The sequence below is a fragment of the Thalassophryne amazonica genome, chromosome 1 (assembly GCF_902500255.1).
Source record: "Thalassophryne amazonica chromosome 1, fThaAma1.1, whole genome shotgun sequence".
NCBI classification, from domain to species: Eukaryota; Metazoa; Chordata; class Actinopteri; order Batrachoidiformes; family Batrachoididae; genus Thalassophryne; species Thalassophryne amazonica.
Genome location: NC_047103.1, coordinates 108,840,830 through 108,861,952, shown reverse-complemented (window position 1 = coordinate 108,861,952; position 21,123 = coordinate 108,840,830). Strand labels below are relative to the sequence as shown.

The 21,123-nt window shown below is 40.8% G+C and overlaps 1 protein-coding gene across 1 annotated transcript in view; it reads left to right on the top strand.

The window, feature by feature from the left end:
• ddx4 (DEAD (Asp-Glu-Ala-Asp) box polypeptide 4) overlaps positions 1 to 21,123 on the top strand; it is a 129,578-nt gene that overhangs the window by 23,135 nt on the left and 85,320 nt on the right. The window contains exons 5-6 of the mRNA XM_034173259.1: positions 2,078 to 2,230; positions 2,315 to 2,469. Of these exons, the coding sequence (XP_034029150.1) occupies positions 2,078 to 2,230; positions 2,315 to 2,469 (308 nt within the window). The remainder of the gene's footprint in view (positions 1 to 2,077; positions 2,231 to 2,314; positions 2,470 to 21,123) is intronic.

The window sequence follows — 21,123 nt, the reverse complement described above, 5'->3', positions numbered from 1 at the left end:
TTAACTTTTGACCCCTGTACAAATTGAAATTGACCTTTGTCACTGTTCTTGCTGTTTTTACCCCATAACTCTGGAATATTCATTCACAGATAGTCCAAACTATACCTTTTGGAATCTTTATGATCAGACAAATAATATGGAATACCTTTCAATATGATTGGAGCATTTTTAAATTTTGACCCGCGTAATACTTCAATTGACCCCTTCTTGGCCGCGTATTGAAAGTTCACGTGGGTACCCGGCATTTTTAAAAGAGTTATGTCTAAGGAGTATGTGTGCCAAATTTGGTGCTTGCTTCACCATTTGAAGGATCCCTCAGTAAATATTCACTTATCTGCTGCACTACACGTAGCAGCCTTGAGTGAGCCACGACCAACCTGTCATTAGAGCCTCAAATGGCTCATATTAGCCACGCTATGGTATGAGACATGCAGTGCCGTGTATCGTGTCTTTGATGTACGAACACACGTTTGGTGCTACCATCTGCCCCCCAACACCCCTCCCATGCTTGTTTCCTCATGGAGCAGGAAAGAGAGGGAAAAAAAAGCATCCAGATGAAACAGTCCTCTGTGATTCCAGAAGTGATTAGAGGTGTTTTCAGCATCCAAGGTTTGGCAGAAAATGATTAATCCACTCCAAAATAATTATTTTTTTTGTCCAGCGCACAGAGCAGGTGGAATTGTGTGCGCAAGAGGGCAGCCGCTCCAAAAGTAGCCTCTGAGGTTCTGCGTAGCTCCAGACGCACGGATAATGGGGTTTTAGCAGCCTGGTCTGCACCACACACGCCTCTAAAATTCTTGTTAGTCATCGTAGTAACTCGTACACAAACTACCCCATGCTGTTGTTGCTAAATTTTGAACACCTTGAAATTAGCGGCAAGCTCAGAGAGGAGCCTCTTTGACTGAAGATAATTCCTCTAAGAGCCTCTCAGAGCCACTATTCTCCCACGATAGTTGAAGAAACCCTCTCGTAGCAACAACAACAACAACAAAAACCATGCTGCATAGCTCATTATGCATCCTTCATTATTTGGTGGGACCAGGGCTTTAGCTTTGTAGCTGCAGAATCATTCACTGTCATTTGATCTATTTTTTATTTTTACCAAATAAAGCGCCACGGTTTTAATTGTTACTATACAAGAAAGGGCTTAACTTTAAATAACTTATATTTTTTATTTAAAGTTTTTTTAACCATCAAAGAAAATAGCACAGTGCTGTTTCATATTTCTTTAAATTTTCAGAAATATATTTCTTGACCACATCAGAAACATGCATTTGCTGAATGAATGAAGTACATTTTTTAGTACATGTACACATTACTTTTCATTTTATTTGTCTAAAAATAAAGTTTTATAATGTAAGAAAAGTTTTTTAACTTCAAAATGTACAGTAATCAGAAATTAATGTTGAATTAAAAACATTTGTAAGGATTTCAAGGTGGCAAAGAATTTGAAAACAGAGATCACCAATACCTCCAAAGCTCCTGCCAAAACTAGGAAAACTCAGAAGTGAGTAAAGGTTGAACAAGCTGATGCATTAATGTGCCATTGTAACTCCTGTTGTTCCATTTGAATTGATGCTGAGAATTATTATTTTTGAGTTTGACTTGTCATTTCCTTTCCAGTGTACTTTTCTGAACCACAGTGTTTTTTTGGGTTAAAGGCTGGTAGCACAATACAAGTTGTGTGAAAAGACGGGGGTGGAAAAATTGACCTAACCCAACAAAAATTACATTTCTTGGAGATTTTTTTGGTGGGTAAATAGAAATGCATAGAAAATGCACCAGAATGCATCTGAGATCTCCCCCCGCCAGGGGCTTTGGCCCTTGGCAAAATTTTTCTGCCCCCCCCCCATGGCCCACTTTCATCACTGATCAATTGACTGTTGTAGACTCTCATTCACTTTACACACTACAAGCACTGGTACAAACGGGCCTTTGGATCTGTATTGGATTTATTCTTGAAAATATCCAGCTTAACCCCTGTTAAAATTGTTTAATATGGTATTATAATTTAATACTTACCTCAAATCATTCAGTGGTGGTTCATTAAGCATTTTTTTTTTTTCCCCACTTTCAGACTTTTGCTGAGGCAGCATTGTGCGAGTCCCTTAGAAAGAATGTCAGCAAGTCTGGTTATGTGAAGCCAACTCCTGTGCAGAAGCATGGTATGCCAATCATCTCTGCGGGTCGAGATCTCATGGCCTGTGCCCAGACCGGATCTGGTAAAACGGTGAGGCGTATTTGCATAATTTTTTTTTTAAAGATTGACTTTCTTTATACATGCATTTGAAATTTGAACACATCTTCTTTCCAGGCTGCATTCCTTCTGCCAATTCTGCAGCAACTGATGGCAGATGGTGTGGCAGCAAGTCAGTTCACTGAGTTGCAGGAGCCCCAAGCAATTATTGTTGCTCCAACCAGAGAACTCATCAACCAAATTTACATGGAGGCCAGGAAGTTTTCCTTTGGGTATGTTTGAAATTGACTTTTATGGGGGGTGGGATGACGGTCAACACAAAATACATTAAAATATACTTGTATTTCCCCTTTTTTGTATATATGTACAATAAACACCCAGCCACTTGAACTTAAGCGTACACTCACCGAGAATAGAAAATGAAAGGGAAAAGAACAAGATAAATTAGAGAAGATTGTGGCGTATCGTCTACGCTGAGTTGAGCAGCTCTACGCCCACTTTTAGCAGCTCTATGTTGTTTTTTTCTCCCTATGCAGCAGTATGTTGAGGGCTACGCGCGTAGGACGGAAGAAATTAAACATGTTTAATTTTCTTCGGTGTAGAGCGCTGGACACAATTTTAAGCAGGGCTGCGCAGCACAGCGTTACTCCATGCAAGTCTGTGCAACACGGCGCTCCTGTACACAACCAAAAACGTGCGTGAATCCAGAGGAATCAGCTGAGAACATGATCACACAGCCCACAGTGCCTGTGTGCTCAGAACAGGGACTCGAACCTCAACTCAGAAATCCAGAAACACAACAGAAACAGCAGGTCGGTCGCTCGCTCTCTCTCTCGCGTGTGCTCTCCCTCACTCTCACTCTGTCTCTCTCTCTCTCTCTGTCTGTGTGTGTGTCTGATCAAACCTGTGACTTTAAAATAAAAGCGCACTCGCTGCATGTCGGTACGCTCATTAAACACCCTGATCAATCAGGTCTGATCAAACCTGTGACTTTAAAATAAAAGCGCACTCACTGCATGTCGGTGCGCTCATCAAACGCCCTGATCGATCAGGTCTGATCAAACCTGTGACTTTAAGATAAGGCACACTCGCTGCATGTCGGTGCGCTCATCAAACGCCCTGATCGTGGAGGTAATGTAACTATAAAAACCCCATGATACAGTCCACTGTTTTACAAGTGCAGTGACGTGTTCTGCACAGCCGGCAGGAGTGAGCTGGGTTTAAATAGCGGCAAGGTACACGCGACTGTGCACACATTAAAAAAGCAAACACGCAGCTGCACGTATGAAACACACACGGAAAAAGGCTGAGTACGCGCGCATTTTGGGCATATTTAAATGAAACAACGCTGCAATATGCAGCTCTATGAATATGCCGGTGTGAAAGGGACTTAAATGCTTCAGCAAAGCATTAGCATAGCAAAAACCTTTCAGCTTCTGGGGGGGGGGGCAGAGCCCCCCCAGACCCCCCACAGACCCCCGGCCTTTTTTTTTAGCATTTTTCTTCATTTGCCTCTCATATACCTGGAAAATCTTCTCGCCATCTAACCATGTACTTTAGGTCCTTCAGACTTTTTTCAGTAAAATTGTTCTTGGTAGCATGAGCATGACTAAAACCCTTCAGCTTCTTTTTTTAAGCATTTTTCTTTTTTTTTGCTTTTCAGCTGACCCCCCTAATTACAGCCCTCTTAACCCCCTGCCACTTTAAGCATTTTTTTAATGTAGATGTAAATTATTATTCAGAGTCTTCAGCTAGTTGATTAGATTTGGAATGTATAATAGAAGATACAGTGAGGAAAATAAGTATTTGAACACCCTGCGATTTTGCAAGTTCTCCCACTTAGAAATCATGGAGGGGTCTGAAATTTTCATTTTAGGTGCAAGTCCACTGTGAGAGACATAATCTAAAAAAAATAATCCGGAAATCACAATGTATGATTTTTTTTTTATATATATAATTTATTTGTATGTTGCTGCTGCAAATAAGTATTTGAACACCTGTGAAAATCATTGTTAATATTTCGTACAGTAGCCTTTGTTTGCAATTACAGAGGTCAAACATTTCCTGTAGTTTTTCACCAGATTTGCACACACTGCAGCAGGGATTTTGGTCCACTCCTCCATACAGATCTTCTCTAGATTTTTCAGGTTTGGAGTTTCAGCTCCCTCCAAAGATTTTCTATTGTGTTCAGGTCTGGAGACTGGCCAGGCCACTCCAGGACCTTGAAATGCTTCTTACGGAGCCCCTCCTTAGTTGCCCTGGCTGTATGTTTGGGGTCATTGTCATGCTGGAAGACCCAGCCATGACCCATCTTCAATGCTCTTACTGAGGGAAGGAGGTTGTTTGCCAAAATCTCGCAATACATGACGCCATCCATCCTCCCTTCAATACGGTGTAGTCGTCCTGTCCCCTTTGCAGAAGAGCACCCCCAGAGTATGATGTTTCCACCCCCATGCTTCACGGTTGGGATGGTTTTCTTGGGGTTGTTCTCATTCTCTAAACATGGTAAGTGGAGTTGATTCCAAAAAGCTCTATTCTGGTCTCATCTGACCACGTGACCTTCTCCCATGCCTCCTCTGGATCATCCAGATGGTCACTGATGAACTTCAAACAGGCCTGGACATGTGCTGGCTTGAGCAAGGGGACCTTGCTGCCCTGCAGGATTTTAAACCATGACAGCATCATGTGTTACTAATGTAATCTTCGTGACTGTGGTCCCAGCTCTCTTCAGGTCATTGACCAGGTCCTCCTGTGTAGTTCTGAGCTTTCTCAGTATCATCCTTACTCCACAAAGTGAGATCTTGCATGGAATCCCAGACCGAGGGAGACTGACACTCATCTTGTGTTTCTTCCACTTTCTAATAAATAATCTTAACAGTTGTTGTCTTCTATCAAGCTGCTTGCCTGTTGTCCTGTAGTCCATCCCAGCCTTGTGCAGGTCTACAGTTTTGTCCCTGGTGTCCTAATGGCCCAGTGACATGGCACTTAACGAACAGCAACGAAGTCCTGACGAAAGAAGAAATCTGGACTTTCTTTGACTGTCGTTGGCATCATTTAACCTTTGTGCAGTTTCGTTCCTGCAGCTGGTGCTTTGTCAGGATTTTTAAACTGTTGAAAAATTTGAACGAAGGGCAACGAAAACTTCAGTTCGTCTGTGTTTCGTTTTGCTGTCGTTCTTGACATTTTTTAATCGTTTGTTTAGTTTTTGTAATGTTATTGTTTTATTTGACTTAAATGGAGCAGCTAGATGTTTTCACACAGCGCAGAAGCTGGTTTGTGAGCTCTGAGGCTGCTGCTGCTTCATGTACCGTGGGGGCAGCTTCAATGGACTCAGGCACCTTACATAGGCCAGAATTAATCTTTTGTGTGGATATAATTAATTATTTTTCCACAAGCAACTGTTGAATTTGAAACAACAAAAAAGTTGTGTAATTTCTGATGGTACATGAATGCAGCATTAGCAGCAGCAGCTGCTGCGTGCGCTTATTATTTTGTATTAAATATAATAATGAGTGTAGGAATGATAATCCAGTCCTTCTGTACATGTGGCAACAGGTAGATGAATCAAAATGATTATATAAGAGCTGTTCTGGAAGGCAGAATTCACGTTGTGGATCAGTGGTCAGCTGGTGGAATAACCGCACATGTGAGTCAATGCGCGTGTTCACACGCACTGATTAATTTACTGCTCTGATATATTAAATCATCTTTACACTTATATTTATTCTCCCTTTTGACAGTTTTCTGTTATAAATCAATATATATGGCTTAGAACATAATACAGTGATACAGCAGTGACCACAGCGCACTTTTTTTTTTCTTTTTTCAAATTGGAGCAAGACGGAGCGCGCAGCGTGTCGACAGACAGTGTGGATTCTGATGATGATGGAGATGATCCCTCTTTTGTTCTGGACAAGGAACCAGAGCAGGTGGTCCACCGAAGTGCACACAGATCTCCACAGCTTCTGTTTGCAGTTTCTCCAGGACTCAGGCGCTATGAGCTCCGTCCCAGCTCAGAGTCCTGGAACTCAGAGATGCAGACACACACTGCTCCAGATGTGGCTCCAGGCATGTTTTGTTAAAGCGTCGAGATCGTGAGCTTCAGTTTTAAGTTCTTCTTTCGTCCCTTTTGCGCTCTTGCTTCGCAGACTGGTGGACAGGTTGGAGTGTGATTGATTGAGTGTGTGAACAGGTGTCTTTGATACAGGTAACAAGTTCAAACAGGTGCAATTAATACAGGTAAAGAGCGCAGAATAAGAGGGCCTCTTAAAGAAAAATTAACAGGTCTGTGTGAGCCAGAATTCTTGCTGGTTGGTAGGTGTTCAAATACTTACTTGCAGCAGTAGCATACAAATAAATTATTTAAAAAATCATACATTGTGATTTCCGGATTTTTATTTTTTTTTAATAAATTATGTCTCTCACAGTGGACATGCACCTAAGATGAAAATTTCATCGTTCAATTGCAGGGTGTTCAAATACTTATTTTCCTCACTGTATACCTTACTGAATTTTCATATCAATATGTTATATGATATGACTATGATTTGACACAAAGTGCAGCAACTGTGAAAATGAAACATTCTTAAACAGAACAGTAATAATACCACACTCATTTTGCACTCATCATAAGGTTAGGATACTGTGCCCTCCAAAAGTATTGGAACACTTGGAATTTCACACATTTTAATTTGTTCATACCATTTTAAATATAAGAAAAACAAAAAATAAAGAATAAAAATTTCTAAAATTATCTTACTCAAACTGAAAGCAAATCTCTCAAACTTGATAAAACCTGTAAATAATCAGTTTTATTGCCAGTTTTCTTAGACAAGTCAGGGGATGGAAACATGATAAATGATAAGAATGGTGACAAAGGTCACTTTCAGTTTGTACAGGGGACAAAAAGTTAAAGTTGCTCCATTAATTTTGCTCCAGCTGCATTTGTGCTGAATTTGATGCTTGTATCACCATTTGAAGGATTGTTTATCTGCTGCACTAATACGCCAACAGAGAACCAGCTGCTGTCTGTTAGCTAAAACATGTTTGCACTCTTAAACAGCTAACAGACAGACATGGTAACTGGAACTGAAGGAGAAATGCTGCTTTCAACAACCTGGACCTCATTTCTGACATAAAATAGTCATTTACTCACCAATATAGGTTTGGTGTCATTAGAAGTCGATAGTTCAAACGACATGTTCAGTTTAAATTTGGAGCAAATATTTTTCTTCCTCTACTAAGGTGTATTAGAATGTTTTGTGGTACACAGCACAAACCTCTGGACAGGAGGAACCTAGTAGTCAATGTGACTCACTGATTTGAAAATGCAGGTCTTTCAAACAGATGTGTGGTGCCATGACATGTCAATCATCTGTGTCCAGTCAGATTTCAGGAGAGTCCAGTGAAACCCCGGCCTCCACTCTACCTCCACCCATGCCAGGAAGTGTTCAACATTTCCTGTTTCACTGTGACTGATAAATTGGCACTTCCTGTTTGAGTGTGAGCTTGCTACTGAGTTCCCATAAGATTCCATGGGATCTTGTCTGTCAATCCAAGAAGTGCTTGACATTTGAACATTTCCTGTTTTGCTGTGGACTTGAATTTTGGCACTTCCTGTTTAGGATGCCTTGTACCATGAGTGAGCTTTGCGCCGCTGCGCGACGCTTCACTCATATAGTCTTTTTTTTTAACCTTTATTTAACCAGATATGAAAACCCACTGACATCAAGACCTCTTTCACACGGGGGATCTGGCCAAGAAGGCCACACCACACACCAACAGGCAAAGCAATAATAAAAACACACACCATAAAATACAACACAAGCAGCTAACCTGTGGACACAGTTTTTTTTAAATAACAATACAAGCTCTAACACAGTAAATCTCATGGTCTAAGACAAGATTTAAAACATACACATTATCTTAAATATGCATATAAAGACACTCATTCATACCCACATATAGACACACACACACATTAGGGATGTGAATCTCATCAGTGACAACGATTTGATATGCATCTTGATACATTACCAGTGATACGATACATCTTGCAATACATGACACTACCTACGATACGATGCAACATGATTCACCCCTGTTTCTGATTCAATGCGATTTGATATGTATTTGACTGCTATTCAGTTCCTCACAATGTGATATGATGCAGTTCAACATGATGCAAAGAAATGGTCTGTGGATCCGACTGACTGAGGACGAGTGGACTTTTCCATGGCTGGGGATCGCAATCGCGCGTGAACATGAAAGCTTGTTTTGTTGTTTTGTTGTGGACTTATTTGGAAACCTTTACACTCGGGTGAGTGGAGTGTTATTTTTTTTTTTTCATCTTTTGCTTTGTGTTCTTTCAATGAAAGTACAGTGGTCCCTCGTTTATCACGGGAGTTACGTTCTAAAAATAGCCCGCAGTAGGTGAAAGCCGCGAAGTAGACCGTTATTTTTTACAATTATTATAGACGCTTTAAGGCTGTAAAACCCCTCACTACACACTTTATACACTTTTGTCAAACAGGCATTAACATTTTCTCACTTTTCTCTCATGTGTAAACACTCTCAAAGTTCAAACCTTAGTAGAAAAATAAGACCAACCTGTTTTCAGGCCCAAACATTTGTTTGAGAAATAAAAATAGAATGTTTTCCTATAAATAATTATAATGGCTTTTAGAACTAACAAATTTAATTTTAACAATCAACCTACGAGGTTGGACACATAAGAAATTATTAATAGTGAATGACCAGTATTTCACAGTTCCTCTGATCGCGCCTTTTCGTCGCGGCGCCGCTCCACTGTCACATCTTTTTCCACTGAATCACACCTTGGTGCACGTGTCTTTTTCCGAGTGAAGAACACAGTTATGGGTAGTTATTGGTGCTCTTTTTTCTTCTGGGCGAGAAGATTCTTATAAACAGACATGCAGAACACAAAAAAAGCATGTAAAATTGGACTAAAAAAATCCGTGAAACTGCGAGGCCACAAATGGTGAACCGCGTTACAGCGAGGGACCACTGTACTTGTTTTTTTTTTTTTTACTGTGTGTGTGTGTGTGTGTGTGTGTGTGTGTGTGTGTGTGTGTGTGTGTGTGTGTGTGTGTGTGTGTGTGTGTGTGTGTGTGTGTGTGTGTGTGTGTGTGTGTGTGTGTGGGGCAGCTGTTTTAACCCCCAGTCTACACGGACGTCTGCTGAATTTGAACAATATATAATCAGTATTAAGCTTGTAGACTCACAAATAGGGATGTCCTGATCAAGTTTTTTTTTTTGGCCCCAATCCGATTCCGAGTCATCTGATTTTGAGTATCTGCCGATACTGAGTCCCGATCCGATACTTTAAAAAACTGAATGAACAATGAACAAATGTTAAATATATAATAATTTCATTTTAATCACCTTATTTTATTATTTATCACTTAAACAGTGCACTTCTCCTTGAGGTAGCTTGTACAAATTTCCATTTTATTTGTCTAAAAATAAATGTCCAAGGTTCCGTATGTTAAACAAGAAATTATCTAATCTGAAATAACAGGTGGTTTTAATTTATAGATGAAAGGTTTCTAAACAACCATTTATTGATTTAGCTATTCTATTTACAAGTGTTCTAAACTTTTTTTAAACAGTAATCAGTAATTTTGAGGTAACAAACACAACAACAAAAAACATTTCCAAGGATTTGTCTTCAGAAAACTGCTCTATAAATGAGCAGTGCTGTGACATGTTTCTGTTTTGTAGAGATCAGTAGTTTCTGCCACTAGTCTTCCGTGTTTTGGCCCGACGCGTCATTCCTATTGGACAGCGCGAAGCTACATCACAGCTCAGAGTGTCGAAAGTTCAAAAGTCAACTTGAAAAGTAAAAGGAAAAAAAAAACCCTTACATTTGCATCCTTACAGTCCTCAGTGTACCCCTCTGATGCTTTATCAGTGTTCAACAAGTTCAGAGCAGGGCAGGGAACGTGAATGAAGACGGAAGCTCTTTAAGACGCGCTTCTAAATGTGATGAGTGCGCATGTCGCTCGTGCACACACCATCTTTCGCTCCGTTTTGCAGACAAACGATCACAGGACAATTTGTTTTTTCTTTTTGTTAATCAGATGACAGATCGTCATCCTGAGGTCAGCACCGGGTCCTGCTGCGCACGGAAGGATGACTGAGCAAGAGTTTCGGTGGGAAAGTGTCAATCATCCTCTTGTCATTCCATCGAGGCGTCAGGCTGAGCACGTAAACACACAAACAGCAGTTCTGCGAAAGAAACTTTGCGCGTGTAACTCCCCCCACCTCTGTCCGGGTTACAGTTCCATCTCTTCTTCCCAAATTCACTGCGCAACTCTTGTTCTCTTTTCTCCTCTGGAATCGGTTTCAGCCGCATGCGTGTGCGAGAATGTCCGGTTGAACTCATGTTTTTTCTTTTGTTCAATTAAAAAAAAGATTGGGTTGACCTTTGACCGCGTCAGCCTGCGGACAAGTGGCAATGCGCGCTCCCGTCAGAAGCGTTGCATCAAAAGCCGAGCTAAAGCGACACTTCTGGCGCCTCTAAAAAGCAACGCGTCTCACGCCTCTGACGCTTCCGACGCGTGAAAGGCCCATTAATCTGCAATAATGAGCCTGAAATAGCGCTTACCAAAAAAAAAAAAAAATCAGTTTTATTTATATAGCGCCAAATCACAACAAACAGTTGCCCCAAGGCACTTTATATTGTAAGGCAAAAGCCATACAATAATAAATAATAATAATAAATAATGAGGATAAAATCTATATCAGATTCCTGATCGGGATGCAACGTCCGATTTCGATCAAGTCTGATTTCCGATCACGTGATCGGATCGGGACATCCCTACTCACAAATGACATAAAACTGTCAATCTCTACAAAAGGGAATTAATGTTGAATAAACCCAAAAGCTGACATGCAGGTTAAAACGGCTGTTACGCTTCTTTAACCTGTATGTCAGCTGTTTTTTGCCGCTTAATGGACTTGGAATGTCTCTGACATTTGTACAGCCAACATGCCACAGAAATATATATTTATTAGATTTTTCAGTTATAGCCTGTTAAAAATGCATTAGGATTTTTAACAGCTTGCATTTATGACTAATTACTGCAGGTGCAAAAAAACTTTCTCACAGCTGCTGCTTTTACCTTGACTGCATCAAAATGAACAGTTATCACTTAAAAACGAGTCATCAGAACATGACGTCACACTTGTGTCAATTTTGGAATTAATCTGTGCCTCCGCTCTTAACGTTAACAGATACATTCCATTGAAGCACACGCTGGAATGCTTCTAGTAACGCCGTCACACGAGTACTCACAAGTACGAGGTCTGTCCGTAAAGTATAGGTCCTTTTTATTTTTTTCAAAAACTATATGGATTTCATTCATATGTTTTTACGTCAGACATGCTTGAACCCTCGTGCGCATGCGTGAGTTTTTCCACGCCTGTCGGTGACGTCATTCGCCTGTGAGCACTCCTTGTGGGAGGAGTCGTCCAGCCCCTCGTCGGAATTCCTTTGAGGAGTCGTCCAGCCCCTCGTCGGAATTCCTTTGTCTGAGAAGTTGCTGAGAGACTGGCGCTTTGTTTGATCAAAATTTTTTCTAAACCTGTGAGACACATCGAAGTGGACATGGTTCGAAAAATTAAGCTGGTCTTCAGTGAAAATTTTAACAGCTGATGAGAGATTTTGAGGTGATACTGTCGCTTTAAGGACTTTTCACGGTGCGAGACGTCGCGCAGCGCTCTCAGGCAGCGTCATCAGCCTGTTTCAAGCTTAAAACCTCCACATTTCAGGCTCTATTGATCCAGGACGTCGTGAGAGAACAGAGAAGTTTCAGAAGAAGTCGGTTTCAGCATTTTATCCGGATATTCCACTGTTAAAGGAGATTTTTTTAATGAAAGACGTGCGGGCGGATTGCAGCGTCGGCTCACAGCCGCCGCGACGCTCCGCCACAGGAAAAACACCTCTGTTGGAAGCCTTGAGGACACGTTGGAACATCTCCAGCTGATAAACAATTTCTCATATACTCACTCCACTGAAAGCCATCAAAAGCCAACTGGATTTTACAAATGGTTATCAACACTGAAAAGACCTGGATGGTACAGTCTAAATACTAACAGGAGCCAGGTGTCATAATGCATAAAGGGGCTGTGACCATCCATCAATCAAGGCACTCACTCAATTTATAATCAGTTCATAATTAGAGACACACCGTCCCCCCAAAAAACAACCTGACAAAAACCTAGAATAAAAACATAAATATTAATGTTAAAGAAAACAAGTAAATTTCAGTTCCTCATTCAAACCAAACAGTTCCAAGGTACCCAAAGTATAAATTCAAAATGTTTCTCTACATACGTTTGTTAATTTCATTTCATTTATTTTAAAGGGATAACACATATGAATGAACACATAAAGTTTAAATATGTCAGATTATAGCCATGGGCTAATTTCCATCTATGGTCCTGACAGACTATAAAAATAAAAAACATTTACAGTAAAAACACACAAACATTACAGGAAGTTACAATACAACAACAGACAACATAGGGGTCACTAACTACTACAACAACAAGACACAGACTGAACAAAAGACAGGAAACAAGAGGACACTGACATGATCTGAGCATGAGGGTTATCTTATACAAACTCAGTCAAAGGAGGGCACACAGTAAAAAAAAAAAAAACTACATGTACAATTCAATTGGAATAAGTTAATTAAAATAAAAAAAAAAGTCTAATTTCTTACAGTTCTTCTTAGTTTCTACAATTGAGTTCATAATGCTTACATTTTTTATTTGAGTTGAGCCACTTCTTTAAGTGACTTTTGAAAGTTTTAAAGCTTGGGGCCTCTCACTGTAGTTGGCAAAGCGATCCATTGGACATTGCCTTTGTAGGACAGAACATTTTGTGCAAAAGCTGTTTTTCACACAGACACTTCACAGTGCCCTCTACTCATAGCCCTCGTGATCCTCTGACCAATTGTTCTATATTTAATATAATTTGCAAGAGGTGGAGGAGCCAACCCATGTAAAGTTTTATATATTAGACAAGCATTTTAAAATTTTACATAATTTTCAAAACTAAATAAGTTGTACTTTGTTAAAATTTTACAATGATGATACGAAAATGGTCTTTTTTAATCTAAAATTTTCAGTGCTCTTTTATAAAGCCTTTCAATCAGTTTTAGAATTGTCACACCTGTGAGAGACCAGCTGGTTATGCAGTAACCTACATGAGGAAAAAAATCATACAGTGCAAGAACATCACAGCCGCTTGATCTATCTATCATTGACCTCCTTATTTGGTTGAAATGAAACACATTGTATTTGATTATTTTAGTTATCATTTTAATATGATTTTTAAAGGAGAGTGTCGAGTCCAGCATCATTCCCAAATATTTGAATTCTTTAACTAACTGCAGTTCATCATCTCCAATGTACACATTGGAGCACTCAATATTGGAAGCCTTTTTTGAAAAATACATACAGTTTTCTGTATGTTTAATTTCGGACATGATCCAATTAAAAAAAAAAGAAAAAAGCATGATGCCACAAGCTTGGTGCACCTATCTTTGGGCAGTTTTGTCCATTTTTTCTTTCCAGCACCTCTCAAGCTCCATCAGGTTGGATGGGGCGCAATGGTGCACAGCCATTTTCAGATCTTTCCAGAGATGTTTACTCAAGATGGCCACTCAAGGACATTCACAGAGTTGTCCTGAAGCCACTCCTTTGATATCAGAGATGGTTGTCCTTCTGGAAGATTCTCCTCTCCACAGAGGAATGCTGGAGTGACAGGAATGACAGTGACCATCGAGTTCTTGGTCACCTTTTTGACTAAGGCCCTTGTCCCCCAATTGCTCAGTGTAGATGTGCGGCCAGTTTTAGGAAGAGTCCTAGTGGATCCAAACTTTTTTCATTTACAGATGATGGAGGCCACTGTGCTCACTGGGACCTTAAAAGCAGCAGAAATGTTTCTGTACCCTCCTCCAGATTTGTGCCTTCAGACAATCCTGTCTGAGGTGTACAAACAATTTATTTGACTTGATGCTTGGTTTATGCTCTGACATGTATTGTCAGCTGTGTGGGACCTTATATGAAATCTCCACATGAGCTTGATGGCAAAGGCTTTGAATATTTATGTACATGTTATTTCTTAGTTTTTTATAAATTTGCAAAAATAAAAAAAAAACCCTTTTTCGCATTGTAATTGTGGAGTTTTATACATAGAATTTTGAGGGCGGAAAAATGTATTTAATCCATTTTAGAATAATGCTGTAAAAAATGTGGGAAAAGTGAAGTGCTGGGAATACTTTATGGATGCACTCTATATTTACATATATGTGTGTGTGTGTGTGTGTGTGTATATATATATACGAGGTCTGTCAATAAAGCAACGGTCCTTTTTATTTTTTTCAAAAACTATATGGATTTCATTCATATGTTTTTACGTCAGACATGCTTGAACCCTCGTGCGCATGCGTGAGTTTTTCCACGCCTGTCGGTGACGTCATTCGCCTGTGAGCACTCCTTGTGGGAGGAGTCGTCCAGCCCCTCGTCGGAATTCCTTTGTCTGAGAAGTTGCTGAGAGACTGGCGCGTTGTTTGATCAAAATTTTTTCTAAACCTGTGAGACACATCGAAGTGGACATGGTTCGAAAAATTAAGCTGGTTTACAGTGAAAATTTTAACGGCTGATGAGAGATTTTGAGGTGATTCTGTCGCTTTAAGGACTTCCCACGGTGCGAGACGTTGCTCAGCGCTCTCAGCCGCCGTCGTCAGCCTGTTCAAGCTGAAAACCTCCACATTTCAGGCTCTATTGATCCAGGACGTCGTGAGAGAACAGAGAAGTTTCAGAAGAAGTCGGTTTCAGCATTTTATCCGGATATTCCACTGTTAAAGGAGATTTTTTTAATGAAAGACGTGCGGACGGGTCTGCACGTCGGCTCGCAGCCGACGCGGTGCGGCGGCACAGGAAAAACACCTGTTGAAAGCCTTAAGGACAAGTTGGAACATGTCCTGCTGTTAAACAATTTCTCATATAATCACTCCACTGAAAGCCATCAAAAGCCGCCTGGATTTTACAAATGGTTATCAACACGGAGGTGTTTTTCCTGTGCCGCCGCACCGCGTCGGCTGCGTCCCGACGCGCGGACCCGTCCGCACATCTTTCATTAAAAAAATCTCCTTTAACAGTGGAATATCCGGATAAAATGCTGAAACCGACTTCTTCTGAAACTTCTCTGTTCTCTCACGACGTCCTGGATCAATAGAGCCTGAAATGTGGAGGTTTTCAGCTTGAACAGGCTGACGACGGCGGCTGAGAGCGCTGAGCGACGTCTCGCACCGTGGGAAGTCCTTAAAGCGACAGAATCACCTCAAAATCTCTCATCAGCCGTTAAAATTTTCACTGAAAACCAGCTTAATTTTTCGAACCGTGTCCACTTTGATGTGTCTCACAGGTTTAGAAAAAATTTTGATCAAACAACGCGCCAGTCTCTCAGCAACTTCTCAGACAAAGGAATTCCGACGAGGGGCTGGACGACTCCTCCCACAAGGAGTGCTCACAGGCGAATGATGTCACCGACAGGCGTGGAAAAACTCAGGCATGCGCACGAGGGTTCAAGCATGTCTGACGTAAAAACATATGAATGAAATCCATATAGTTTTTGAAAAAAATAAAAAGGACCGTTACTTTATTGACAGCCCTCGTGTATATATATATATATATATATAATATGTATGTATATATATAAAATCCTGATATGCACACAAGCCCATCATCACAATTCCAGAAGTAAATGTGTAATACAATATACAGACATTAGATACTCCCACGACAAATTTACATTAGCACAGGGACAGTCACAGAACAACAATGCATGAAAGCAAAAATAACATAAAAGAAAAACAATTACTAAAATACGGAAGTCAGTTTCTGTGCAGAATATCTACAGGAGAATAGATTACACTGTACACAATATATACTATGAATATATCTGAAAACCTTCTAAAATCTACAGAACGTCAAATAAATGTAAGCAGTTCCATTGAAGCTATTTTTACTGTGCTGTTAAAACACTAAATTAAACAAAAAAGGACAAGCAAAACACCACTAAGGATAAGGCAAAATTTTAAGTTTACCTAAATGTCAGAACTAGATCTCAGATGGAGAGGAATTTGTCTCTAACTACTTAATCTTCTCTAACAATATAAATTGTATCAAATCATTAAACCACATAGATGCTTTATGTTGATTCATCTGTTTCCAAGATTTGCAAGTTTTTAAAATTTTAGACTTCCCAAATGATTTTGATAGTCTTCACAAAAGGTTAAAAACTCACAAAGTTCATAGTTAAAATTCAAATGGCTGAGCATTTAAAAAGTAAGGAGTGGCAAATCAGGAAGTTTCACAACCTTTTAGTGCAGAAAAGGCTTACTTTCATGAGCAGTTGGGATAGTTATAAAGATACACCCAGACAAATTAGTGAGAACAGGGAAAATTGGGTAAAGAATCTCTCCGACAGGGTTCTTACACAGACTGAAAAGGATGTGCTCGCAAAAGGACTAAATTTCTCAGTGACCCCTAAGCATATTCCAACAGTAGATTACATCACCACAGTAGAGTCAGCCATTAAACATAACAGTCTGTCAGAGTCAGAAGCTGGGGACCTCCGGCTAAGAGTCACAGCAGTGCTAAACAGCGCTAAGCCTCCTCCGTCCAATATCACAGTAGAAGAATGGAAAGCATTGTCAACACTGCAGAAGGACCAAAGCATCCTTATCCTGCCAGCGGATAAAGGCAGCTGCACGGTGGTCCTGAACACATCGGACTACGAGGCCAAGGTCAACAACTTGCTCAGTGACTCCAGTACGTACGAGCGTCTGAAGAGAGACCCCACAAGTGGCTATAAGAAGAAAATCATTAACTGCCTTCAAAACCTGGAGAAAGAGGGACTCATCGACAGGCAGGTGAACTACAGACTGTACCTTGGGGACGCCATTCCATGCATCTGTGGGCTCCCCAAAATCCACAAACAGGATGTGCCACTCAGGCCTATTGTATGTAGCACAGACTGCATCACTTACAGTTTGGCCAATCACCTCAAGTGGATTTTGGCTCCTCTAGTGGGTAACTCAGACTACTATGTGGAGAACACACAAGATTTTGTGAACAAGATCAAGAACCTTCACCTGGAGGCAGATGAAACTATGGTGTCATTCGATGTGACATCTTTGTTCACCTGCATCCCCGCTGCTGAGGCTGTCACAACTGTGAGGCAGAGGCTGCTGGAGGACGTGTCTCTACTCGAAAGGACCAAACTTACACCAGATCACATCTGCCAACTCTTGGAGATCTGTCTTAACACCACGTATTTCCATTTTAGGGGGAATTACTACAGGCAGATCCATGGTTGTGCGATGGGGTCTCTGGTATCCCCCATTGTGGCCAATCTGTACATGGAGCGAGTGGAGAAGAGAGCCTTTGCATCATTCACGGGCATCTCCCCCAATCACTGGTTCAGATATGTCGATGACACATGGGTTAAAATCAAGCAACAGGAAGTGGAGTCCTTTACAGAGTACATCGACTCGGTGGAGTCCAATATCAAGTTCACATGTGAGGAAGCCAGAAACAACCATTTGGCCTTCTTGGACTGTGATGTTACTATTGGCGAGAACAGGCAGCTCCAGACAGGGGTTTGCAGAAAACCCACTCACCAATATCTGCTCTTTGGCTCAAACCACCCCCTTAACCACAAGCTTGGGGTGATCAGGACTCAACACAGAGCCCTACAGGTGCCCACAACTACACAGGGAAGGGCTAAAGAACAACAACATGTCCAGAAAGCCCTCACAGTATGTCGTTACCCACGATGGTCCCTGGATAAAGTGCAGAAGTCCCAAAGAACAAAGAGACCAGACGGACAGGAGAAGGAGCCAAGAAGAAGAGTGTCTCTCCCTTATTTAGCAGGAGTAGGGGAAAAACTACAGAGGATCTTGACACAGCACAAAATACCAGTTTACTTTAAACCTATTAACACCTGAGACAGAAATTAGTTCACCCTAAGGACAGGATTCCTAGTTACAAACAGAGCAATGTAGTGTATTCTATCAGATGTCAGGAAAACTGTAACAAACACTACATAAGTGAGACCAAGTAGCTGTTGCACAAAAGGCTATACCAGCACCGCAGAGAGGGCGCCGGCGGACCTCAGTCTGCAGTTCATCTCCACCTTAAAGACACTAACCACACGTTTGAGGACAAGGAAGTTAAAATCTTAGCCAGAGAAAAGAAATGGTTTGAGAGAGGTGTGAAGGAAGCATTGTATGTGAAACAGTTGAAACCCAGCCTCAACCGGGGAGGGGGTCAGAGACACGCTTTGTCCCCTGTTTGCAATGGGGTACTCATGTCAAAGCATTTTCACTCTTTTGTTCATGGTAATGAGTCATTCACGTTGTCAGGAGAATCGTCAGGAGAGGCGTCAGTCCCATCATTAGGAGGGATCGCTGCCCTGTCATTAGGAGGGTGCAAATAGAGCAATTGTTAGTCACTGCCAGGAGCAGTCTGCCTCTCAGTAGGAAGGGTCTTGTTAGGTTTCAAACTCCAGCTTTTGCTGGCGTCTGTTTGTTCTTCTCGACAGGATTCAAGACAGAAGTCAGACTACCAGAGCAAGAAATTTAGCTGACGAAGCTTCTGCAATTAGAAGCGAAACGTCCTCATGTCAAGCAACCCAGTCCAGTCAAAGATTCAAGCTTCTCTACTATTTGCAAGTAGAGTCAGAACATAAAAGCAATCTTTTTTTATTATCAAAAATTTTGTATGTATAACACCAAACATATGGCTTTTGTTGCATTGGGTCAATATCAAGTGCCTCTGATAATGTCCTGAAAATGACAGACCAATATGATGACAGGGCAAGACATGACCAAAACATATGAGTTAAATTTTCAGGTATATTATGACATCTATCACAAGTTGCGCCTGTAATGGGCTATATTTTAGCTAGTCTTGCCTTGGAGAAGTGAGCTCTGTATAGGACTTTGAATTGTATTATGCTTCATTTTGCACACGAAGTACTATCATTCCCTCTTTGTAATGCACAATTCCAGATGTCCTCTTTTATATAACTGCTGAGTGGATCCTTGTCATTTGATTGATTCTTTGTATGCCACGTGACATGGATTATTCATCCCATTTGTGTTGTGTTGTATTTACAGTGCAAATTTGGTTCCATACCTTTTGTACCATTGCACACTGTGTCAGCCAGGGCTGTGAAAACTCTGCAAATCTGAGGAATTCCGCGGATTTCATCGTGGGGAGTGGGGGGTGTTAGTGTTGTACTCTGTAATTGTGATCATCACTGAGTTTTTAAAATGCCTATCTTTTATCTAACTTTTTCTTTTTTTACGACATCGTGCAAGTTTTATAAGTCCGGACACTGATCTGTGTGTTGCAGATACAAATCTGTCCTCGGATCCGTGGAACTTCGTGGAGGAAAAATGCCACTCCAAGTGTAGCTGTTGCGACAGTTGTCATAAAGCGGGAGTAGTTGGTTGCTGTGGCAACACTGTGTGGCTCCTGTGATACGCTGAAGCTAAATGTAGCATGTGGACATCGCAAACTTTTAGAGCTCTCAAGTTTTTAAAAGAAGAATTTTGCAGCAAGTCTGTGTCACGGAGTGACATCAGACAGAGAGAAGATTGCAAAAAATACTGTTGGAAAAAGTTTGATAAGGACAAGAATCCGTGGAATTGTCACTGGCTTCATAAACACACCTGAAAGATAAACGGGAAAAGTGAACTGTGCCGTCAGGAAACACGGTAACAATTTTTCTCTCCCTGGAAAATAAACATTGTGCTGTTCAAACAGGATTTTAGACAAGATTATGTGACTCTTTTTATTATTAATCTCAACTTTCTTTCATTGGGAAAAAAGACTGTGGCTTTGAATGGATTTAGGCTACACGAATTTACACAAGAATGAAAATGATTTTTTATTAATGTAGACTTTTTTCATGGGAAAAAGACACTGGATTTATAGGAATTTACACAAGAATATGTGCCTTTTTTACTATAAGGTGTGTTATTGATATTTTGTCCTGACTTTCAAAATATTCTACAAGTTTTAGCTGTGGTTTTTGAAATGCTGTAACAGTCTTTTCAGTCTTCATGAATTTCATGTAGTTTAATTGTTCTGAGTTAATGCATAATTTGGTTTACAATTAAAAGGAAAATCATTCCAGGTCCTAATTCCACGTCATATTCTGTTATTTCATCATTATCATTGATGATTCAAATGAAAGGTAGAATACTGGGTCCTTTAAATATGCACTAATTTTGAGATTTTTTTGTTCCAGGAGATGCTGAAAATGTATCATTAGATAAAAAATTAATTTGGTTTCTGGAGCCCCACGGGGCCCTGGACCCCGCCTCAACCCCCTTCCTTCCTCAGATTTCACAGTTTTCGTTTCACAGCCCTGGTCAGCTGCGCGCGCACACTGGTGAGGGCGAAGTTTAGCTAAACACGGCAGAGTTTGTTTTGCTGGTGGATGACTAATTGAAGGACCTAATATACGGTGCTAATTCTTCTAACACAAAAAAAGCAAATCCACTATGCCCTAAGCCAGTAGTGGCCAACCCGCAGCTCACGAGCCGCATGCGGCTCTTTGCCTGGTGTCATGCGGCTCTTACGTTCATGTCCAAGTTTGTGTTTGTGTGTGTATTTATGTGCGTGTTCGCTTCGCTTAAGTTCAATACGGTAATTTTGTTGAATGTGCTTCACTTGGGTTCATTACGGTATTTCGAGATCATGGCAAATGCGCAGGTGCAAAAAGAAAAATTGCAAGAAGAAGAAGAAGAAGGTCAGGGGGTCGATCTTCTGTCAGATCTCAAAATGGCAGGGAAAAAATGTACTGCAAAAAG